The 23,509-nt window shown below is 35.7% G+C and overlaps 1 protein-coding gene across 1 annotated transcript in view; it reads right to left on the reverse strand.

Moving 5' to 3' along the window:
* PDE6C (phosphodiesterase 6C) overlaps nt 1-15,711 on the reverse strand; it is a 28,616-nt gene extending 12,905 nt beyond the window's left edge. Inside the window, 14 exon segments of the mRNA NM_204986.1 lie at nt 244-353; nt 443-550; nt 883-1,029; nt 4,133-4,201; nt 4,279-4,422; nt 5,192-5,341; nt 5,538-5,585; nt 6,421-6,487; nt 6,600-6,664; nt 6,751-6,825; nt 7,356-7,496; nt 7,740-7,829; nt 7,945-8,097; nt 15,046-15,711. Coding sequence (NP_990317.1) covers nt 244-353; nt 443-550; nt 883-1,029; nt 4,133-4,201; nt 4,279-4,422; nt 5,192-5,341; nt 5,538-5,585; nt 6,421-6,487; nt 6,600-6,664; nt 6,751-6,825; nt 7,356-7,496; nt 7,740-7,829; nt 7,945-8,097; nt 15,046-15,525 — 1,847 coding nt within the window. The 5' untranslated portion in view covers nt 15,526-15,711.
* Between the last annotated feature and the right edge of the window lie 7,798 nt (nt 15,712-23,509).

Raw genomic sequence — 23,509 nt, forward strand, 5'->3', positions numbered from 1 at the left:
CTCCCTCATGCTTGCAAGCTCCCTTCAAGTATGGGAAGGCCGCAATGATGTCTCCCCAGAGCCTTCTCTTCTCTAAGCTAAACAAGTCCAGCTCCCTTAGGCTTTCTTCCAGTTCCTTCATGCTAGGTCGTCATGGAATACCTACGGTATATTTTTGAATGTGTTAACTTGTTCTTTCTTTTGCCACTAAAAGTACTGCATAGCCATATATTTGTATTTACCAAATCTGTTAATTTTACTTACTTCATTTGATACAAGTTATTGGTCCCTCTGTGATCAATGTCATGGCAGAAAGCAGCAGCAACCATGGCAAAGGCTTCTAGATCAGTGTAGTATTTCTTTATTCTACCTGTCTGTAAAGGAAAACAAGCAATTCTTACTGTGCACCTTCCTTGAAAGGAAAGCTAAGTAATGAATGTAAGGTTGATATTAGCAACATTACCATCAGCAAAGTAAACATTGTTTGTCCCACGTTGAATCCATGTCGCCAGTTGTGGTAAGTGATATCTCGATAACCCTTCCTGACTGTGTACATCCATCTTGTAAGGACCTAGTATGAATAAAAGTGATTGAGCATGTGCTGTTCACTGAAATGAAATTATGGAATTTCTATAAAATTAATGGAGTGTTCCATGAAATTACTGGAATAATGTGCTTTTTTAAAAATGAAAATAATTAAACTATGCATTATGTAAATACATATTGATTTAATTCCTTGAACAGGTCAACCAAGTTCAGGATCAGTTTAAGTCTTTATGACAACTATGCAAATATTAAGAATGTTGTTATTCGTACCACTTTAGTATAGCTTACTCCTATATTAAAGAACCTATTATCATTCTGCTATGTTAAAAGAAATACAAACAACAAAATAAATCAAACCTCTGCTGGGACTTTGAATTTTTCAACAACGTTTATCTCAAAGAACAGTCGTATTCCACAAGTTATCAAGCCATGTTCTGTAACGGGAAAGTCACTGAAGCGGAATTCATATAGTTCTAGATCTTTGGGATCAGGTAATTCTTCTTTCTGTTAGGAAAAGTCAAAAGCAGAAGGATTTTTATGGTAAGAATAAGGTTGAACAAACTGTTTTCTTACTTCAGTGGGAACACTGCATAAGGACAATATGCTTACTGTATCTTCAAAACCTAATATGTATTATGTTTTGAAACTCAGTGGTGATACTAGTCTTCTTTTCCAAGAGGATAGGTAAGAATCTTGCCCAGATGGTTTTTCTTCCTGCCCTTAATACCAACACAATTGGTTGGGACCATCTCAGCATTTCCTTATTGAGAAATCTCAGGTCTTGGGGTTCTTCCTTCCTGGTATAAAATCTTGTGATTTCCCCACTTCTAACCTAGTCTCAGAGTTGCAGTTCTCTTTCGCAACCAAAATTATTCAACAAGCCCATCTCTTCTTGGTAAATGTTGTTGTTTCTTTGGAATCTTGTGAGTACTGCTGGAGCAGTGACCAAAAATAACCTTCCTAGAACAAAACCTTTTTTTTTTTTTTTTTTTTACTTTAACCATAGAATAAAGTATGACAGCATTTTTTTTTTAATGACAGAAGGCTTGCTTACATGCTCACCTACCACTAGCCTTGTCTTCTCTTGGAGAACTACAGCCAAGCAAAGTTTCCTGCAAATTTTTTATTCTCTGATGTTCTGATGGTTGCTTCTCCATGACCTGCTCTCCAAATTAGTCTGCCTTACTATGTCTCCTATGATATACCTGACTTACTACTGTCTCCTATGACAGTCTCTTTTTGTGTCTGTGATAACACACACTTAATACACTTAATACAGAATAATTAGATACACTTATAGTGTAGTATAGTATAGAATAGAGAATTAGATACACTTAATAGAGAAACCTGTAGAGTTTATTTCACAGTGGAAAATCCTAGAACTGTAAAAATTCACAATTAATAGTCTAAATGGTGAGTAACTTTACTTGTTTGTCTGCTTGCAGTAGATCTTGATTGCTTTGCTTTGCTTTTGAATGATCTCAAACTAAAAATTCACGGCTTAAATGTACAAAGCTTGAAGAATTCACAGTTGTTATGGTTTACTTCAAATCCCTTAGTGTCCTTTGCCTTTTACTGCTGTGGTTGGTGGTGAATTAGAATTGTCTTCTGAAATTTACAACAGCCTATTCCGAACAATCGTGATCCCTGATGAAAATGAAAGCTCCTTTCAGAAGTAGTGGACAGTGTAAGTTCATAATCTTATCCTTCACATTGTAGGGGAAATTCAATGCATGACATGCAGGGATATTTCTCTCCCTGAGGGGCAGATACAGAGCTTATGTCAGTTCTCTCATGAACTGAAGATCTTTCAAAAAGAATTCTAAAATTCAGAGGATGAAAAGATTGAGAAGCTTGTATTTAAATTTCTAAGTGCCTATTTTGTATACGTTTTATAGATTCACACTGAATAGCCTCACTGGTGATAGTGATATTGGTGAACTGTTCCGTAACAGTTTTCACTTATATATCCCAAAAGCCTAAGGAGAGCAGCAGTATATTTGAAAAGATATGCCCTGACCCAAAAAATTAATTCAGGGAACTCTAATACAGCCTAAAAATAGATTATATGATCACAGTGACTCCCTTCCACTACACAGTGAATAAATGATCTCCATTATACAGGTAAGGAAAATTATAACTAAATCTATTTGCCCCTGGACAATGTATTTCAGCAAATGAGGCTGAACATCTACAGAGCAGTATTTCTTTCTCCCTTGGTTGAATTTCCCTTTAAATTTACTCTGATCTGAGGTCAAGGACAAGGAAACCTGTAACAGTGGTGTTTTAAGACCCATTACTTTGTGAATCATCAGATCTAGAAACACCTGCTTTATCTCATTAGCGATCTGGGATTCCAGGCCTTATAATAGGATAAAGCACTTGCATGTAGCCTTGGCAGTATGGAATATACTATACCTTTAAATTTGTGACACCACAGTGTTGAAAGAACTCATTTTACTTGCTTTCCAGCTATTTAAAAATTCATACAATATTACCTTTGCAAGTCTGTGCTATCCTAATTACTAGTTGCTATACAAGTAGAAAGATTTGGTAAAGTTTATTGATGTTTACTTTAGCAGGTATGTGAAGCTACTCAGGGTGTATTGATGCTTTTTGGTTTCACTACTTATAAGCTGCATGAACATCTTTTCTGTGGGAGCCAGTGAAACTTTAACACCATTGCACTCTGGTATATACGTTAACTAAAAGTGTCTTAATGAGATCTGTTTCCTATGGCTATGTCTGCATTAGCAAATGTGAAATAGTAGGAGGAAATATGTGTGGTGGCTGGTAGTAGACGTGTTGCATGTATATTTCTTCTTTGGTCTGGTTCTGTATTGATACATTTACAGTTGAACTTCATTCATTACTTTCCTGAAGCACACCTTCTGGTTTTCAATTAGACCATGTATGTGCTTCAGGACTGTTCTGCAGGGAAAAACTAAGTGCAATAAGTTGGCACAAAAGGAGTTTTGCTTCAAGAAGGCATTCTCCTTCTGGGCTGAAGTACCAAGGCAGCCAGAAGTGTACACAATCTAGAAGGAAAGTGGCTCATTCTTGTTTTAGCAGAAGGAGAGATTTAACTGCTTAGATCAAATCTGTTTCATCACTGCAAAGTATCTTATTGCTGCATTTGGACTTCTTCGCCTAGGGAGACAGATGCAGGATAGTTCATGGGAAAGTAGGTTAGTTCTACTGGAAACTCCTGTATGTGTTCTCTTACGCAAAATGGAAGTTACCTTGCATCAATATACCTTCTGCTATTTTCAAAATGAAATAAATGTGTAGCACTGTTCATGTAGCATTCAATACTTTAAATATTAATTGGTATAAATCTTTCTATATAACTCTGGCTATCCAGGTCTATTAAAACGTATATGGGAGACAGTGTTTCCCTGTAGGTAACAGTGGAGTCTGTACGTGAAGAAACTGAAGTTAAAGATGTACTATTAAATCACATTAGTTCCGTCTAGTTGTGGAATTGATACTAGTATCAGTTGTATTAAACAGAATTTATCCATATACAGCTGTTTCAATAAGGAAGAGCCATTGCTATTTGATATCAACATGCTTCTGAAAGTCAAATTTTCATTTATTGACTTACCAAAATCCTGATAAGATCTTTTTCATCACATTCTTCTATACTCTTTACGTTTAATTTCTCTTTGTATTTCTGAAAATGAAAATGAACAGTACATTTAGGTTTTCTGTAGCAAATTTACTACTTTAATTTTGTGGACAGAAACTCACCAGTATAGATTCAACTTCAGTAGGAGTAGCCTTTGTCTGATACATAAGCATTTCCTGAGCAATGTCTTTTCTATTTTCAAGCTTATTCATTTTATCATAAGTGTCAGTATTTAAAACAGACCACCCCAGGAACTGTGTAAGAGTCTGGAACAAAACAAAGCAAAGTTTAGGTGACAGTATGACAGTAACATTGAACTGCCAATTTAAACTTAACTCTTAAAATTTACATTCTGATCATGCTCTTTGAAAATCAACACTCGATTCTTCCTGTTAGAAGACTTCACCTTCCCATCAACAGGTGCCATTTGACCCTCACAGCTTTTAAGGACATTGTTTGTTTCAAACTGTGTAACTACAGGCCCATATTCCCATCTTATATACAGGAGTTTGAGGCTTATAAAGTTTAGGTTAGCTTGGGGACTTGAATACAATGTGTAATATCATATCTTGCCAAAGTACATGGTCTCCCTTAGAGTTGATGATTGCAGGCATGTTCATTGGTAAGCAGCATGCCATGCCTGCTAATATTTGGCATTTAGATATTGTCCTTAATATTATGCTTTAACTTTTGGTTAGCCCTGCAGTGGTCAGGCAGTTTGACTAGAAGACCTTCAGAAGTTCCTTGAATCTGAACTGTTCCATTCCATCCCATTTTTAACCCACTCACATTAATTATGAACGTTGACCATCATTAAAGAGTCAAATGACTTAAAAATATCTGACTTTGGTTCATTACTGGAATGTAAATGATCTCATAAATTTTCAGTTTTATAAACGGAGAAAAAAAATCTCTCATTCTTAAGAAACTATAGTGAGGAAGGTAATCTTTTGGTCAGATGTTAATATAGCCTGCTAAAAATTGTTAATTTAGCATCATATGGCTCCTTAGGGTCTGTAATCCTATTAAACTTACTTCAATTATCTGTTCATCATATTCATCAAAAGGTTTTCCATCTTTCCTGTTGTAAAATGTTGCAACTCCCACAATTTCTTCTTTTTTGTTGACAATAGGCAATGAAAGGACATTTTTGATAACCCATCCAGTCTCATCCACAGGTCCTTTCTATAGAAAAGCCAGAGAGGAAAAATGTTGCATGTTTCTTTGAGAGTAGTAATACAGCTATTAATATAGGCCATGTAACACTAAGTCCCGTGAATCACAAAGAAAGGAGAAATTTTTCATGTACTTGATCAACTTGTGGAAAGCTTTTAGCATGTTTTTCCACAATGTTTATAACTATATACAATACTAGAATTACCTGAAATGTGAAATATTCATCTGCTGGTGCATTCATCATGTTACAAATCTGCAATATAAAGGAAAGGAGACATTATTTAAAGGAAATTTACCATGCATCATGACTTGACCTGTGTATAAAAACAAACAAACAAAAAAACATATATATTTTTTAAGCTAAAAGCAGTGAGCATCGTAGCGAGCTACAAAGAGTAAAACTGTTCCTATTAATTTAGTTGTGAGTATTCTTACATATCTTTTTGGAGCATTTACACCAAAGTGCCTCATGTACGGAACCTCACAATGCATAAACATAAAATGTTAAGAAAACTTTTGTGCCAGTTTTCAGTGGCATGGGGAATTATAGAAGTAAATAATTTGAATACTACCTCAAAAGGCTATGTCTTTATTGCTATTAAAAATGACATGGGATTACTAATAGCTGTCATTCACAATGACTTTTAATTACATATCTTGGCTGTGCTATGTGTCATGCTAAACCAGTGCTGTACCAGTATGGAGCTGCACATACTTTCTGGCTGATTTGGCCCAGCCCATGCTTTCAAACTTATGGCTACATAAAAGACATGAGAAAAGGAAATAAAAAGCTTTTAATAGTGTATATTTAGACATTTACTGTGAGTAATAGTTCACACATTTGCAAAGTAACATCAGACATGCAATTTATTCCTCTAATGTTACCATACTTGGAGGGAAATTTTCTTGGTATTTTGGCCATTAGTGCTGTGGGTTTGTCTCTATACAGACTGCTGATTCACATGACTTTGGAAGCAGCGCAGTATTTTCAGAGACCTCGGATGTGGGAAGGATTTTTTCTTTTTTTATTCAATCAGAAGAACTTCATGTATTGAGCCAGGTAGTTTTTACTTTTGGTATGAACTTACAAATCCGTTTTCAGCAACGTATGTTGGCAATCCACTGATAAGACACCAGTGATCTGCTGGAGGTGTCCTGTAGAGAGAGAATGAAATTAGATGATTTCTACAGATACAGACATGCTAGTATTCTATCCCAGCAATAAATCTAATCACCACACATTAACAGTCTGCCAAGGAATACTCACGGAATGACTTTGATTTCTTCTTTCCCATGCAAGATGTAGTCAATAATCTTATAAAAGTTGACTTCCTAAACAAAAAGAGAAAAATATCTAAGTTACCTGTACACTCAATGTCAAAGTTAAGATTCATTAAAAGAAAAATTAATATCCTCACTCGTCCATCAGGTGTCTTGGGACCTTTGTAAGGCTCTGCCTCTCCCAGCCGAATTGGCCATTCATCATAGAACTCCTGAAAAAATAAGACACAGATGTTAGCAAAATTAAAAATCAGCTCAGTGTTCAGAGATAACATGAGATCTATGGACAACAATCTTATTTTTCGCTCTCCACAAGAGTTTTATGGACACATTTCAGAAAGATATTTAAAAAGCACAAAGTATGTTCCAGGCAAGAAATGTTAACCAGTAAGTTTCAGACTAATATGAAGCTTGTTTCCTCACCTGTACACTTCAGTTGTTTTAGGAGTCAGCAATTAGAAAGCAGCAATCAGACTACACTTCTTTCTTTACTCAGATGATTTCAGATTTAGACTTTATGTTTATCAGGGTTGTATACTTTGCCATGCTTATTTTGCATCTGACTTTTGTAACTCGGTTAGATTTTGTATAAATTATCTCAAAGGGTTAGAAAGGATCATATCTTTACATCTTGGAGAGAGTTACACTAGAAATAGGCAGAACCAGTCAGTTAGAAGGGCATATTTTATAACTTATAGTTAGGAGTAGCACATTTCTAGCTGGTAGGCAAAATGAATGTTACCTTCTCTTTAGTCATGTCCAGCAGACCAACAGAATATCTTTCACAGTTTAAATACATTCGAATAGTATACAGTGCTTTGTGAAACTGCCGTTCTATGTCTGTTAGCTCTTCAAATACTTTGTTGGCAGACCACAAAAGCATCTATTAACAACAAAAGAGAAAGAAAGCAAGTCAACGGTAAAATGCATTCGAACGAAACAAACAAAACGTACCCATATGAATGACAGGTATTCCAAAATAAAGCAATAAGTTTAATTACTGTTATCAAAGAAATAAATAAGATGCTTTTCTTACTCCAATAAGCAAATGAGACTATAAATAAGCAAATGAGAATAATTGTTTCATGCAAAAACAAAGTATTATCATTTACAAATTCTTCTATACCTGACTTCTTCGGGATTCAATGTTGTAGAGATAGGATGTATGATGGTTTCTTAGGACCAAAGATATAAAATTGAGGTATTTCTTAAAGACCTAAAAATGACAAAACAAAAAGCCAAAAATGAAACTTTTTCAAATCAAGAGATAGATTCATTCAAACTACTTGGTGAGGTAGTGACTGCGCTGTTGTGTAATAGGAGTTTATTACCTCTTCATCCTCTTTTGAGAACTCACTGGCATTTAATTTGTTGAGAGCCATGACAACAGCAAGCACCTCTTTACCCTGTGTGATTGGGATTGCCATCATATTGACAGTTGTATAACCCGTTTTTTTGTCCAGATAGTCCGAAAAATGGTTATTCTGGAAAAAATATCAAAGACACAGTTTAAATACATTACGGTTAATTATTATACCAAAAGTGAATGGTTATCGTATTTCATAATTTATATTTGCAATGATATAAGCACAATTTCACAGTGCAGTAAATTGATACTGTCCAAACTATTATTATTATTTAACACAGTGTCACAGAGTTGCATGTAAATACATTTTTAAGAATTGGTTATGAATGTGGATACTGCAACCAAGTTCTTTTCAGGTTTTTGTTAGAAGGAGAACGTATTTGAGGAATTAAAAAACATGGGAAAAGCTCAAATAAACAGAAGAATAATATGAATTTGTGGGTACCTAATAGCCCAATATATGTGGTGTGCATGTAAGAGATTTACTTCATAACTATATTAATATTTATTATTCATTTAGTTCTGTAGATAGAAGGACTGATAGTATCCAGTCACACAGTATTAAAAACTACGTGTGAAACTATTTCCAATCTTTGTGGCTAAAAATGTATCTGGCGAGGAGGGATCCCCAACTGGTGCACAGCTGACTTAGCCATGTGTTGTTGCTTTCTCTTTTTCTAGGAGAAAGCTATAGGGATGTCTCACTTAACTGAATTCCTGATCTCTGAATACTTAAAAGGGACCTGTATACACAAAGTGAGTTGAATCATCTGGATGCAGCAGCTGAGTCTTAATTTAATTAACTGAAGGTACAAGTAGTGATGCTTGGGAAGAAGCACTTTGGTCACAAGATTTTTAGAGATGACAGGAAAATTTTAAAGGATGCAAGTCTATGTCAATAAACAAAAAGATCTGTAGCCACAAACCAACCTGAACTGTGCATGGGTAGTTCAGTGCACATAGGTAAAAATACCTCATAATACACTGATAACTTTTTCACAGCATATACAAAGACTTGAATCATTATTTTTGTATACAAGCAAAATTTTGTGTATTAATTTAGACTTTTCAGTATTGAAAATTTTGCTCATAATTGGTAGTAGTTTGTTCCCAGACAAGATTTTAAAATATTTTCTCTTGAGAACATAAGCTCCTTTGGATTTGAAGAAAATCACTTTTCATAATGTCTGGAAAATCCTGTTCATAGTCAAATAATCTTTTAGTACCAGAGCCAGAATAATGTCTTTCTGCTCCTATGATTATATGAAGGTAGACAATTAATTTGAGCCTGACCTTATAAATGGAGCCATCTTTTGGAGTGATGTTGTGAACTTTCAGCTTTCAGTTAAATCATAAAACAGACTTTAAAAAGATGGGGGAAAGGAGGTTTGTTCATAATTCTCTACATTTGCAAGTGTTTTCTACTACCTCCTTTTGAAACTAAGATACATAGCCTTTTACTGTACCACAGTCAGCTCTGTAGATACACAGTAATCTGTGCAACACATCCTGAACTTGCACCCAGCTAGGACCAGCTTACATGAGAGGAAAATCAGGACCCCTCTCTGTGTTTATCTTTCCATTACAGGTGATTAAAAAATGGCTGGAGAAGGGTTTGACAGCTGTCTGTTATTCTAGCCAGTTTACTTGAAATGGCTAATTCATTTTTCTTCATTCCCTATGCCAGGACACCAGTTTTATCTCATTGTAATTTAAAAATACTACACATTATTATGATAAACCTTTTACCAGTGAGTTATAAACATAATGCTTTATGTTTACTTAATTTAGATAACTTTGATTTCTTTATGTTCTATTTAATTGGTAGCAGTGGAACTTACAAAGAAGTAATTCACTGCTGTGAAGAGTGTGATTATACCTCTGTGAAGGGGAATAATCAGTTATTTCTAAAAATATTTTTCATTTTCCTTGGATGGTGTTTATTAATAAGCTTGCCTGCTGAGACACAGCTGACTGTGAACTGTAGCTACACAGCTGTAAGTTTGTGTTGGTAATAAGGTCAAATGGAGAAAAAGTCACTTCTGTGGGATGCAGGGGTATTTCAAAAAGAAAGTTAGTTTTCAGACTATATGAGCAGATAATAATTTTCAATTACATAAATCACATTGTTTTGTTTTCAAAAATCAGTGTTACTGTATTGGTTCTGGAAAGTTCTTATTGATGGACCATTTAGAAGAAGAAACCATCTTGTCTCTCTTTTATTTCATGGTTCTCCCTGCAAATCTTGATTCCTTTCTTAGGAGAGATATGTTCATCTGTGTATCCTTTTGCTATTTCTTTCCTGATGAATTCTGCCTCATTGGCTGGTTCTTTAAGCAAACTGTTTAAAAAAAAAAAAAAAAAAAAGAGTTCTCCAGAATTTTTAAACTTTCACAGGCTTTATTCTGTGCCAAATTTAAAAACATGATGAAGACCATTGTTGTAATGTTTGTTCAACCATCATATAGTATTTAATAATGGAAGTCCATCTCTCAGTTTATAACGTTATCTTAGGATTTGCAACACTGTGTTCCATAATACTTCACTGTCTTGAGCATTTCTGAATGGCAAAATGCAGCCTGAGTCAAGTGAGCTTGACACTACTGGGAACCTCCATGTCAAACTCCACAGCATAAATTACTCAGTGAGTGTAAATTTGATGAGAAACATGCAAAATTATTCTAAGTACTGAGATAGTGTGATCCTTGTTAATTTGGAACAAAAGAGAAAGGGAGAAATTTGAGAAGAAAATGAGTTGAAAGTATAAAGGAATATGGATCCTTCTTCCCTATTTAGCCAGTCAGGGTGAAGATTATATTCATTCATCTGAGGCAAGAGGAACAGCAGTTTGAAGTTCTCAGTAAATGAGGCTTTTCACATTTCCAGTGTACTTTCTCCCTTCTGATTGCTTATTATCTGGTCCACCTTCAACATCTTCATTACGCATGTGATTTGCTTGTGTATGAGACTTTTTCATGAACTTTGCTTCCTTGACTGGAGCCTTGCTTGGAAGCAATATGATGTAATTTTATTTGTGTTTCACAGGCAACATTTACACCTTGGTTTGCACATCAACTCCCATTCAAAAAACTCTTCCTGTTTCTCTCTTACTGTGTTGCCTCTGAGTGATGCAGCAATACCTTCCTGTGCAGCAAATTCCCCATTTTAAGTTTGGCAAAGTGCCTCTGACACCACAGTGGAGAAGAAATGGAAAGACTTAATCTTACAGCTGAGGTGATAGTGCCAAGACAGCCAATGCCTATTTTCCTCCACCTTTCTGGGATCCCATGCAGTTATGACTAATTTGTTACTATGCTCATTGTGGACTGGAGGTTCATATTGCTGTACCTCTCATTTCTGCTTATCTTAATTTCAACTCACAAATGTTTTTGTTTCATAATGATGCACTGGATTATAAATGGAATATAAAAGGCACCTCCCATCCAATAGGACAATATCATCAGTCTGATTCATGACAAAAATCAATTAGTTAAATTATTAGACCATTCACTAGGTCCACATTCAAAAAATTGTTTTCAGGGATGTAGGACAGCTATAGTTCAACATGTAACTTGATAGTGTTAAGGAACAAATTGAATTTGATATCTTAAATATCTCTAGAGTTTTGAAAATGAAAGCAAGTAAAAATAAATATGTATTTATGAGCGTTTGAGGATTAAACTTTTTCAGTCATGTCACTGACATGTCTCCTTTTTATTGCCAAAGGTAGATGTTTTGCTACTTATGAAAATGAGTTTTTATTACATTTCTTTGAGTAATTTTTTCACATAAAACAAGAAAATAAGCCTAAAGGGGAACTTATCACTTTGGTATTTAATTTTTATTTTTTCATTTTGGCAGCTTTTCTCTTTAAACACAAGTTAATTCAAGGAAAGAAGGAAAGATTTAATCTCCCCTGGAAAACATGATTAGTAGAAATAGGTTCCTGTATTAAAATATTTTCTTGTAAATTGACTGAATCTTTGTCTTTATAATAGACTATAACAGATTTCCATTTTCCCATTTAATATTTGCTATTTTAAGTATGAATTTCTCAATGCTCTGTTATTTATTCATTCGTAATTTAAATACATAGCAGATAAAAGCAAATATATATACTATATATGTTGGCTTTTTACAGGCTGAGAATGTGAGATTTTAACTCCTCAGAAGTTCTTGCCTTAGGTCTTAGTTGTATGTGGAAATGATACCCTAGGAAAAGATGGAACGTAAAATCTTTATCATTTTGTTGGTGTTAACAGGTAATATTTATAGGATACTAATGAGCGTATCAGATTTTATGCAGTCTGTTATTTTACTTTGGAATGTTTAAGTAGCATACTCTGCTAGGCCTTGGAACAACGTGAGGCCAATAATTACAGCAGTGGTCCTGCTTGCCTCCTGTTTCTCACTGCTGTTAAATCCTGGATTAAATACTATTAGCTCTTGCTGTCAACAAGTCTTTAATCTTGTGGGGGGGAGTCTGTTCTTGCTACTAAGTTAATTATGAAAGGTCTGTATCTTTTCCTCTGCTTTTCTTTTCTGAAGCATTAGTCAGGATGAGGAGCTTCCTCACGTTTATTGGTACTTTTCCAGGTTGAAGGAGGTAATCTCTCAAGAACTGCCTACCAGGCGCTAAAAGTGAAGTCCAATGTTTTTTCAAAGATTGATTGCAGTTGTGATCTTTTGTCCTGTTTCCTCCTGTTATAAAGGGGTGGTGATTAAAGCATCACATTGTCTCACTGTGGGTTTGTCAGTGTTATCATGAGCTTAAGGCTTAAAAAAAAAAAAAAAAAAAGCAATGCTGTTAGGATATGGATTGTGTCAGCAACAGAAAGTGGTTAGACATGACATCCTTAATGCACTGTAGCCATCATTCATTCTGCATTTTGTATTCATTGTGTGTTTTGTATTCTGACAAGACATTGGTACAATATCTCTCTCAGATTTAACTGTTTGTCTTTTTTTTTTTTGCTCAGGATTTGGGTAGCAGACAATCTAGTTTGACTGAGGTGCAAGCAAAGTGATTTGAAAATTAATGCTTGTTTCAAAATTATGATAAAGGCTTCAGTGGCTGTTTCTTTTGCCATGGACTGACTATATTCCTTAGATATTACTGGCTAAACTTGCACTTCTGTGCTTTTTACAAAGGTAAAGATTCGGGTGACATTAGTAGGAGCTTTGCCTGTGCAAAGAGTGTGGATTTGGACATTGGATATTTTTTACTAATGGAGTGGAAATGCTGAGAGTAATGAGACCTTCATGTTAATTTTTAAATAACGAGCATTGATTCCAGAAAAATCCCTTTGAGTTTTGAAATTAACTTGTAAAATGTTAACACTAAAGTGACATTCAGTTACTAAATGTGGATTAATGGCTCCACGGTTTGGTTGCATTTTTTTTTTTTACGTGTGGCCTAATGGCATGGACCTCAGTAATCCTAAGACAGTAAATGAATGCCAAAGAAAACCTCAGAGTGGTTGAATAATAGATGAATAGGTATTCAGCAAGCATTAATTCATTTATGCATGCAAATGAATATTTAGCAGTGCTAGATAGACAAAGAGATTCTCTTATTTACATTATATTTTTCACAAAATTTTGAACAAGTCCTACTGATAGCACAGAAGTGTTGGAGCAGCCCTGCTCTGGGTGCCTCTCACATAATGATGTTTAGGAGCAATGCAGTGTCTGATAAAAGGCACATTTTTCTTGATCCTCCTGATCTTTTCTCATGTAATCAGCCTTATGAATTTAGAAGGATTATCCTCCAATCTCCAAATGTGGTGGTAAGAGGCAGTAAGTCATATGCTTCTTGTCAGAGCAGAAGTCACCGCAGAAAGCAACCTAGTGGTTAAAAGTCAATTGATTTGCTTTCTCACATCAATCATTTTTCTGATAATTTTCATGCTTCCTACTTATATCTGAGATAGTTTACTATATAATGGAATGTTCTTTTCACATACATACACATTTTTTATTCTTTTTGAACTTTAAGAGTAGTCCTTCCTTTCTTTATGCCTGCCAACTTTTAACATGACAGAATGTGTTAGTTTTTGTTTCTCTCCTGCAAAAAAAAAAAAAAAAAAAAAAATGGCAGTGCATGTAGGCATCTATTATTTTCATTGATCTTAGGACACTGAGCAGGTTTCTGCCTCTAAAATCCTCTAGATTTTTAAATTGTCAGTATAGGAAGTATGGAAAAACAGATATCTTCTGATATAATCATCTTTACCACCATTTGATTACACTGAGCTTTTCCACAGAAGACTAAGAAGAGGTGAAGCTGCTGCCATTTTATGATACAAGGTTAGCTGCTTTTAGAGGAGTCTACAACAATCAAAGCACCTTTGTTTTTCCCTATGTATTTCAAAGACATTTAGAAAGCAGTTCTTATTCATGCATGTTTAATTACTATATATTATTCAACATAATTTCCATATAACATTTGTTATAACCCCTATCTGAACGTTAAATAAACTAGGTAATTATGTGCAAATTCAACAAGAACTTTGAAAACAACAGAGCAGCTCTTCTTCTGTAGATCGTTGTGAACAAATCCTGGATCTGGACATACTCATAATTTGAAGTTACTTTAAATTCATAGACAGTCATGAAGCCAAACATATGTTGACACTATCTTCATTCACACTGTAAGGAAGCACTCTAATTATGAAAGCTACGAATACATTATGTTCAGGGACGAGTGTATAGCAGTATCAAATGATAAGGGACCTTGCAAACCTATACTGAAAAAAACAATAGGAGATTCCTGCCTTGTTCCATAGAAACACAAGTACTCACTGGTCTATGTTAATTTGATATTCTCCTTCATTATTACAGTAAATCAGGTTTTGATTATTATGCAAGGATACTAGAACTACTTCACTAAGTTACATGATGTACTGGGTTTTAAGCATTATTTTCTGTTGCTTTTCTCTTGTTTATATCTGGATTGCTGTCTTGGATGTTTCTGATGAATGACTCCAAATCCTCAGGCCCTTTGCAGAAAGCAAGCTGAGTAAGCAAATGCACAGAAACCCATTCCCAAGGGGAAATCACTCACCTTTTTCACATCAGGTATATTAAAAAACTTCTTGGTATGAGCAACCCATCCCGCTATCCCGATGTCCAAAGGAAAAACAGTCTCTTTGTCTGGATTCACCAGATTCTCCTCAAATTTGGAAGTTGGAGTGACATTGAGAAGCCTGGTAGCTACCTCTGGAATACCATTTCGGGAACGACAAATAAACATGCTACACCGATCGGCTGCCAGCAGCTGCGACAGTCTCTGCAGGGTTTTGTGCACAATCTTTTCCATAGAGCCTGCTTCATCCTGGATTTCTGTCAGCAGCTCAAAAAGTATGTTACACTCCTCCAGGCGAGACATGTCTTTAAAGCTGACTCCTTCTTTCACATCTCCAGGGCTCACTTGAAAGATACTTCCCAGCACTTCTGCCCTCATTTTGCGGTCAAAATATTCCTTGGCAAACTGGGGATTGTTCTCCAAGTATTTTTCAACAGCATCTTTATTTACCTCACCCATTTTTGCTGGATTGTTCTTAGGATTTCTTTCAGAACTTCATCACCATCAAAGCAGAAGCGGTAGCAAGAAGTACTAACTTGGTACTAGTAAGAAAATGGTACTTTGTACATACTGTACAAAGGCATAGTACATTCACCTTCCTCTGTGACTTCCAAGCCTTCTGAAACTCTTGAGATATGACAGAAGGCACTGGCTTAGTGTCTTCTTAGTGTGAGATCTTGGAGACTGCTAATTAAAGAGATGTCAGGACACTAAACCCCTAAGCATTCTTAGCTCATAAATCCTAAAGGAGTCATTTTAGTATTTGAAACTAACCAAAGAATTCTTAGACTGGATCAAATTGACTGAGGTGTAGATATATTCATGTAAGTTTTCTCACTCATTTGCAGTAAATATATTTAACTATACAACCACCATTTTCCATTGAAACTTAGAAATTCCACTTAGAAACTCAGAAATTCCACTTAGATACTTAGCCCACGTTGTACATGTGCACAGGCATGTACACGTGTATTTGTGAGACGTGCTTAAAGGGAGAAAAACAGAATGTTACAGATTTCTTTAGTTGCAAAATTTGTTTTTCCTTCAATAAGTCAAGAGACGATTGAATTTATATTACTAAAAGTGAATAATTGCCAAGCTATATGTGCATAAAAAGCATGAACTTCTAATGACTTTGAAACAGTCTGAGCTTGGCCGAGTCATTTGCCCAGGTGACGATGAAGTAAAAGAACCAGAATATGCTTAAGCATAAACAGATATGATTTATATGTAAATGTATTTTTTTCAAAGTTTTTTATAATCCATATGAAATAGTAAAGTCAGAAAATGGCTTGAATACAGAATTGAGTTCAAAATCCAAGAAAATTCTTGGTCCATAAGCACAAATGACCAGATAGGATCCTGCAAGCAATGCAGTTTCTTCTGTGCCTTCTTCAGAAGAAGTGGGTGATCTTTGCTCTCTTAAATGGCAGAAAAATAGTAATAACTGACAGATACTGCACAAAGAGGGAACCTTGAGGTTGGCTGTAGTTTTATGATATGTTTGAAGTTTCCTACCATTGGGAGTTCACAATCACTGATGTGGATTTTCTGTAAAGGGAAGGTGCATATAAGATGCAGTCAGGCTACTTCTAGTGGAGCCCAGTGACAGGACAAAAACCAATGTTCCATCAGTATATTTAGAAACACTTTTTTTCACTGTGGAGGTGACAATCACCAGGGAAGGCTCAGGTTGGATATTAGGAAAAATTTCTCCTCTGAAAGTGTGGTCAGGTGCTGGCACAGGCTGCCCAGGGAGGTGGTTGAGTCACCGTCCCTGGAGGTGTTCAAGAAATGTTTAGATGTGGTACTAAAAGACATGGTTTAGCAAGGGAATATGATGGTAGGTGGATGGTTGGAGTAGATGATCTTGGAGATCGTTTCCAACCTTGGTGATTCTGAGTCTGTGAATTGATGTAATGTTGCCCGGTGAGAATTTGGAGTCTCCCTCCTTGGACGTATTCAAAAGCTATCTGGACATGGTTCTGGTCAACCTTCTCTGGGTGGGCTGGATTAAACAGAGTGGTTGGACTAAAGGTATCTTTCAGCATAAACCATTTTGTGAATGGAATGTTGAAAACTGTAGTTGATTTTAGGGGCTAACACCCTCAAGGCTACATGAGAAAACTGGCTTTAAACTTAGCACCAGCTATGACAGCAAATGATCTCGGTTTGCTGAAACAGATCTAAATACCAGCAGAGCAGTAGAGCTGAATTATATTAATTCATCTTGGTTTTTCTTTTTTGTTTGTTTGTTTTTTTTTTTTTTCTGGTATCCACGTTGATCAAAAAGAGCAGAAAGACATTCTTGGTATAAGAAAAATAGATAGTATGTTTTTTGGCAATTCTTAATTTGAGAGGAGTAATTATCGGAGTACAACTTTGTCTTAATGTTACCTGTAATATTCCATTTTTGTACACACAATGGCATGTCCCAAATATTGCACAATAATGGTAGTCTTTATTAGAAACTCCTTCATAATTCATCTTTAGATTGACAGTGTAACTCACAATAGTTGGACTATTACCTGAATCAGGCACAGTTTCAGCCTGGGTACCTTCACAGTGCTCTAGAAACTGAAGATTTTTGAGGAGTTACATAATTATACATTTGATTAAAAATACGTTGTACGTGTTGTTTCAGCTAGATCCTTAAAAGTGCAAGTTCAGCATTATCCTATGCTTCTGCTTCAAGCCACATGGATTTGTTTGTCATCCTTTTGTTGACTAGAAGATTTTTAAATTTTGTTTCTTTGTTTCAGCTTAACTATGGTGCAAAAACTGTTTCTTTGTGTTATGAAATGGTGTATACACACAACGTCACAGACACACATAAATATTTTAGTTTTAAAAGTATTTGTATTGATTTCTTTTCTGGTTTTGCAAAAATCAACTTTTAGTAAGCTATCTAGCAATTCTATTATTGTGTGTGCTCATCTTTTAAGATATAGAACACATTAAATTGCTTATCATGATTCCACCACATCTAAATCACAACTGATGGTTTTTACAAATGATAAATTACTCTATTTGTACTTTGAGTTGGCAAGTGAAGACCATATTTCAATTAGACTTTACTGTATGTGGGCTGATAAACCTTCCTTTGTAACGAAGTATTTCAGATGCAGTGGAGTTGTCATGTAATCTTTCTTAAATAATCATCTCTTTATTTTCTCCTCTTAATTAAGATTCACTCATAGAATTGCACTTTTATTCTGTGAAGTGGTTGTGAAATGTCATGGAAAGAAGTATCAGAATCTGGTAGTAGTTCTTAATGAAGTTTATGTTTGGAAGATGGCTTAAGTTGGCTTTTTTCAGTAATTGTTAAATTAAGTCCTGATATGTTTCATAATGAACTCTATGTATGTATTGATTAACCCTGAATATTAAGACAAACCAAAAAGTTGAAGTGATGTGATAGAAATTAAAAACACAATTTGGCTTACAACTATCTTACATGTATGGAAGTCTTCATTTTGGAGTTAGGAAAATACTCTGTATTGGTGAAGTTTCATTTTTCTCATTTTAGTACTTCAGTGAATTTTGTAAATCATTTAATCATGTTGGAGCACTGTCATACTAATAAGTTTAAAGTTACTGTGCTGGAATAAGTCATTTGTTTTCTGTTCCAGCTTCACTATTCTCATATTCCACAATATTGAATATTATGTTTTTAGTAATGCAGGTTCACACTTGTATTTAAGGTTACTGTGAAAAAATGTTTCATATAATTTCTTATTTCTTGCACTGAGGTCAATAATACCAGCTTTTAAGAAAATGCATTTTAATTTAGGGTCTGTTTTATGCATGGATGTTTAATGTTGGAAGGTAATCTTGCGCAATCATTTTCACTGAACTTTTCAAGGCAAAACTAATACACATTTGTCCTTAATCTTTGTCCGTGCTGAGGTGGTTTCAGTTTAAAACATAATGGTGTCATATTTTTGCAAATTGTTTTAACTATAGAGAATACTGAAAGCATATGTATGTTGTTATTTTAATATATGTGGTGTCATTTTCCTTTGATGTTCACATTCACTACAGAAATCATAACTATTTATGGAATAGTTCTTAGTAGTAGACCATTGCTGAGCCCTTGTGATACATGGAAACTCCTAAGAAGGATAACTGGCAGACATGTTATTTAAATAGAAGCAAGCAGCACGTAAAAGTCTAATGTATTTATAAGGTTTCCCAGTTCAGCTCAGTGTTTGCATCTCAGTGTATCTGTCCATCTTTATAGCAGTTACTATGGTTAATTCAGTTAAGATTTTCAGAAGAAATACAGATCAGATGTGTTTATTTCAGTTGCATGGATTTCTGTGTGGGTAATTTTGTGGCCTCTATTGGCATAAAGGAGAAAATACAGCTCAGAAATATTGATTTTTTTTTTATTTTTATTTTTTTTCTAAATGACTGGGCTACCTATCCAATAGCTACCTCTCCTATAGGTATCTACCATCAGTACCATGTGCCCCTAATGAAGACAGTTTTTGGCAATAAAATGTTTTGGTATCACTGATCTGGCGTGAAACAATATCAGCTTTTATGTTTCTTTTAAAATAATTTTCTAAGTGAAAAAGTAATCTTAAAAATTTGAACACCGAATATAGTAAGTTGTCTACTTTTTCTGTATTGACTGCAGGTTTTTACGATGCCTTAGAACTATCAAGAATTAGCTTTGATGTTTCATTATACAAGTGATCAACAGGGATCTGTAGCCTCTCAGGGGAGTTCATGGGGTCCAGTCTAGCATGAAGTCTAGCTTGGTCTGCTGGATGCACTCTAGCTTTTACTATGATGGGTTTCTTGCTAGCTTGGCTTGAATTTGAGTATATGGACTAAGCAAAGAACAGCCTTTTGATCTTCATCTCATCCACTTTTGCACTTTTTCCTTGGTGATCTTAGATTGTCTGACCAATTTTAAATTTCTGTTTCTCACCAGTGAAATGGAGTCAGTTTGTGTGCACACTTAGAGCAATACTGCAGCAGATAATTAGCATACTTTTGAGGAAGGCTTAGGAAACTGTTATGCATACAGAAGTGTTCTCAAAGATATTCCTTCAATTATTTTTTGTATCGTTGATATGTCATTGTTAAAGTTCTATGGGGCGTCTGAGAGTTTTGCAAAAATAAACAATTCTGACAGTTGACAACTCAGACATCAAAAAGGAGTTAAAATATTTTGCAGAGAAATTATATTCACTTTTCCTATTTAAATCTAATGCTTTCCTCTCAGCATGTATGTTGTATGTACATTTATCTAATCCAAAAAGCATTTGAACATATAATAAATCTCAGTCCTGAAGAGCTATGAGGTGATATATTATAATTTTAGAGTCAGTATAAGAAAATCTCACTTTTTTTTCTTACTGCTCTTACAGACACAAATACCACAAATACTAATTTGCTCAAAATAGCATCAAAGGTAGGTAGCTATTGGATAAACAATTACAAAGCTTTCACTGCGAAGAAGTTTTACAAGAAAACAGAGCTACTATGATGCATTAAAAAGAGAGGTATATAATTGATAAACCATTTCTCTCTATTGCCCAGAAAATGTTTTCTGAAGGCAGAAGTTCTCCTCTGAATCATTCTTTGTTATTCTTCCCTAGGCAGTACTCTGGACAATAACCTCCCACTGAATGCTTTCCTGCTTATCCAGAGTGTTACTTTATAGAATTTAATTGTAAGGCAGAAAAACAAATTGGATAATTGGGCAACAGTTGATCCTTAATTTTTTTTATTTTTTATTTTTGGTATTTAATGTTGACTGTGAGTTGCTTTTCATTACTATCTCTTGTATGAACATGAATTGTATATTACAGTCATCCTAAATTATAGTATCATCCTAAAGCCCGTGAAAAGAATTCAGATCATTATAACTACACTGTAGGTATGGTCTTATGCACAGTTACTTCCTATGTGTAACATTTGTAGAGCACAGTGCTCCCATTAATTTAAAAAATAGTAATAAATGATAAAAATAATAAAAATAAAATTAGAGAGTGGACTTTGAGCGGTTACCCACACTTTGCATGCCAATTACCAGCTCCATTCCCTGAGCAGCTGCTTTTCCACTCATCAGAAAGAAACACCAAATACAGGGTTTACCCACCATGTGCCATCCTTGTGGTCTGCGTCATAGATAAGCCACATGTAGCTTAATGACAGTAAACCTGCTCAAACCCAGATTTAACTTGTATGGGAGCTTTTGGTGTGTTATTGTATGGTCACATACAGCAGCCAAATATTTCCTTTTCCCTCTGAGCGAAACATCTTCCACTGTCCCTCTGAGAATTCCAAAATGCTTTCAAAAACAAGCAGGGCTGCAACTATATGCTAAAAACTATTAAATATCCCAGTTTTCTACTGTTGACAGGCACCTGCTTCCAAAGCTAGATGTACCTACTGTTGGCACCAGACATGTACTTACACTATAAAATATTTGGAGCAGAAAGTTAAGCGTAATTGAAATGACAAGGAAAACATAGCTGCTGGCATGTAGTTCCCCAGCCTGAAAGCTGGCCAGCACACTGGGGATTAATACCCTTCTCTTTATATCTGTGCTCTCCTCTAAGCTCTTTAAAGACACATGAACAGGGCTTGCATTTACACCGTCACTGCAGCACAGTGTTCATTAAGTCTAGGAGGGTTCATTAGTCTCAGACAGAGCAGTGCCCTTAGCAATTAAGCCTTATTGCGCAGACAACTTCTATGATTTTGTAATTCCAATTTGAACAAAATCAGACTTACTTAATTTAATCTCTAAATTCTTCTTTTCTCCAAAAATTCCGGTATTAATTCCAGTATTATAAAATTCTTGTATCATAACACAATGTATTCGTGAATTCATGTCTGAGCATAGTCTAAATAAGCAGGGATAGATTTTTGAGGTTTTTTTTGTAATTTGCTTTTGTGGTGTCTCTGAAGATTTCTAACAAAAGGATCGTGCAAAAGAGAGCTCTGAAATGGCTTCTTCCCTTGATTCTGTGTGATATTAACTTGATTTTGTTTCCAGCCTATTCAGAAATTTACTTGGAAGAAGTTTGTCCTCCTGATACCCAGGGTTCTTATCCTGCTATCTGTTCTGCATGTCCAGGGACCTAAACTCCACCACCTCATGTTCACGGCAGCCAGAGCTGCCTTCAGACTTCACATCAGCAACCAATTCTTCCTTATTTGTAAGAATCAGGTCCAGCAGAGTGTTTGCTCTCATTGCTTCTTCAGTTGTGTGTGTCAGGAGATTAAAGTCAACACACTTCAGCCCCCGTGCCCTGGATTGCTTTTGCCTTGCTGTGTTACCCTTCCAACAGAAATCAGTCATTGATCAGTGATCCTTCCCAGTGAGGACCAGTGCCAACAAAAGTGAGCCTTCTTACAGCAGGTGGAAGAAAATGGTCTGTGATAGATACCCAGCACGTCACTTACGTTGGCCTGCTCTCTAAGCCTAACATAGAGGCGTTCAGCTGGCTCGTCATACATCCCAAGACAGAGCTCCATCCATCTCTGTTGCTTCCTCACATGAAGAATAAATCACCCTTCTTGCCACCCTGGCCTGGCCTCCCTTCAGAGCTTGCAGCCAGCACTCCAGCTGTGTGAGCTACCTTGCAACATCCCTCATTCTTTCTGCTTGCTCCACATGTTGCACGCGTTAGTGTACAAGTAAGAGAGGCGCTCAGTCATGCTGATTCCACAGAGATCACAATAGTGTCCTGTAGTCCAGTCCTTATTTCTGTGCATACACTTCAATTTTGACCTTATATCTGATTTCAAGGCTCTCCTGTCCACATCGTCCTCCATAACTTTCTTACCATCACTCCACCCACCTCTCTGGATTGTTGGTGTCACCCCTCCCACATCACTTGACCTGCATGCTGGCAGAGATATCTAGACATCTTTGTTTCAAGTTTATTTTCATCTTAGTACTACATCTAGAAAAATATTTTGATTCAGAATCACAATCTTTGCAAAGGTTCGGTGAGCATAATAAAGCTACCACTTTGAACTAGGTTTGCTTAAAAACTGTTTATAAAGAGTCCAGTGTAAATATACTCCTTCAAGCAGAGTATCACGTCACTAAATTATAAAAACATGTACCACACAGTCTATCATGGTACAAAGACCTGTATTTTCAATTTGATTCTGTCCTTGACCTCTGTACTCAGACTGCCACCCAGGGGAGCAACTGTGATGGTGACAGTGTACATAGCTGTCCCTACAAAGTACACTGAGCTCCTTGGCTCAGCTCACACCATTTGTTGCCATTTGTTCATGTGAGCTTGGTTCCACAATGCTGTGGCTGCACTCGGATTCACTGCATAGAGCACTCATTCATTCACCTGCAAATTCTGCCTCTAAGACTTTGTTGGATACCCATGTTTGTGGATTACACTCTATAAATAAATAACCATAGGAAGACAGCAGGAAGTTTTCAACTGGT

The sequence above is a fragment of the Gallus gallus genome, chromosome 6 (assembly GCF_016699485.2).
Source record: "Gallus gallus isolate bGalGal1 chromosome 6, bGalGal1.mat.broiler.GRCg7b, whole genome shotgun sequence".
NCBI lineage: Eukaryota > Metazoa > Chordata > Aves > Galliformes > Phasianidae > Gallus > Gallus gallus.